This window comes from Capsicum annuum, chromosome 8, assembly GCF_002878395.1.
Source record: "Capsicum annuum cultivar UCD-10X-F1 chromosome 8, UCD10Xv1.1, whole genome shotgun sequence".
Lineage (NCBI taxonomy): Eukaryota > Viridiplantae > Streptophyta > Magnoliopsida > Solanales > Solanaceae > Capsicum > Capsicum annuum.
The window spans coordinates 25776020-25776812 of NC_061118.1; the positions used below are offsets into that span (position 1 = coordinate 25776020).

Consider the following 793-nt stretch of genomic DNA (forward strand, 5'->3'; position numbering starts at 1 on the left):
TAATCGGGAAGAAAATAAGAATAAGTTAGGAGTATCATCGCATTCTTCTCAAAAATTTGACTTAAATTCTTTAAAGATTGATTCGGGTGAAAGAACTCCAATTTTAGAATTTCGTCCAAATGATCGTGACAAGGTTAGAAAGCGTATCTTCTGAAAAAACCTTGTCAACCTCAACTACAAGAGTTTCCTTAAATGGAGATTTGTGGAGATATGCGACGTTTTAATCATAAATGGTATGATGAATTTCCTGGCTAGTTAGAGTATAGTGTAAGTAAAGATGCAGCTTATTGTTTGTATTATTATTTTTCAAGGGAAATAACAATCGTCAAGGTGAAGGTGAAGTATTTTTGAGTATGGATTTTAAGAGCTGGAACAAAAAAACTAGCCTGGAAACACATGTTGGTAAGATTAATAGCATCCATAATCAGGCAAAAAGAAAATGTGAGGATCTAATGCGGCAAGAACAATCTATTCATGCATCAATTGAGAAACAATCTAGTAAAGATAAGCATGGATATCGCATTCGATTGGCAACTTCGATTGATGTAGCAAGGTTTCTCGTAAGACAAGGATTGACATTTCGAGATCATGATGAATTTAAGTCATCACTTAATAGAGGTAATTTTCTCGAAATTCTTTTATTTTATGCTCAAAAGTGTGATGAAATTCATAAATTTGTGTTGGAAAAGGCTCCTCAAAATGATCAAATGACTTGTCCAAGAATTCAAAAAGAAATTGTGATTGCTTGCAAGATTGAAACAATTAAGGGTATCATAAAGGAACTAAATGGTGA

At 32.9% G+C, this 793-nt stretch overlaps 1 protein-coding gene across 1 annotated transcript in view; it reads left to right on the forward strand.

Annotated features, from left to right (window-relative positions):
* The first annotated feature begins 353 nt into the window (after positions 1-353).
* The window catches only part of LOC124886564, a 1706-nt gene continuing 1266 nt past the window's right edge, over positions 354-793 (forward strand). Inside the window, exon 1 of the mRNA XM_047395384.1 lies at positions 354-618. Within this exon, the coding sequence (XP_047251340.1) occupies positions 354-618 (265 nt within the window). The remainder of the gene's footprint in view (positions 619-793) is intronic.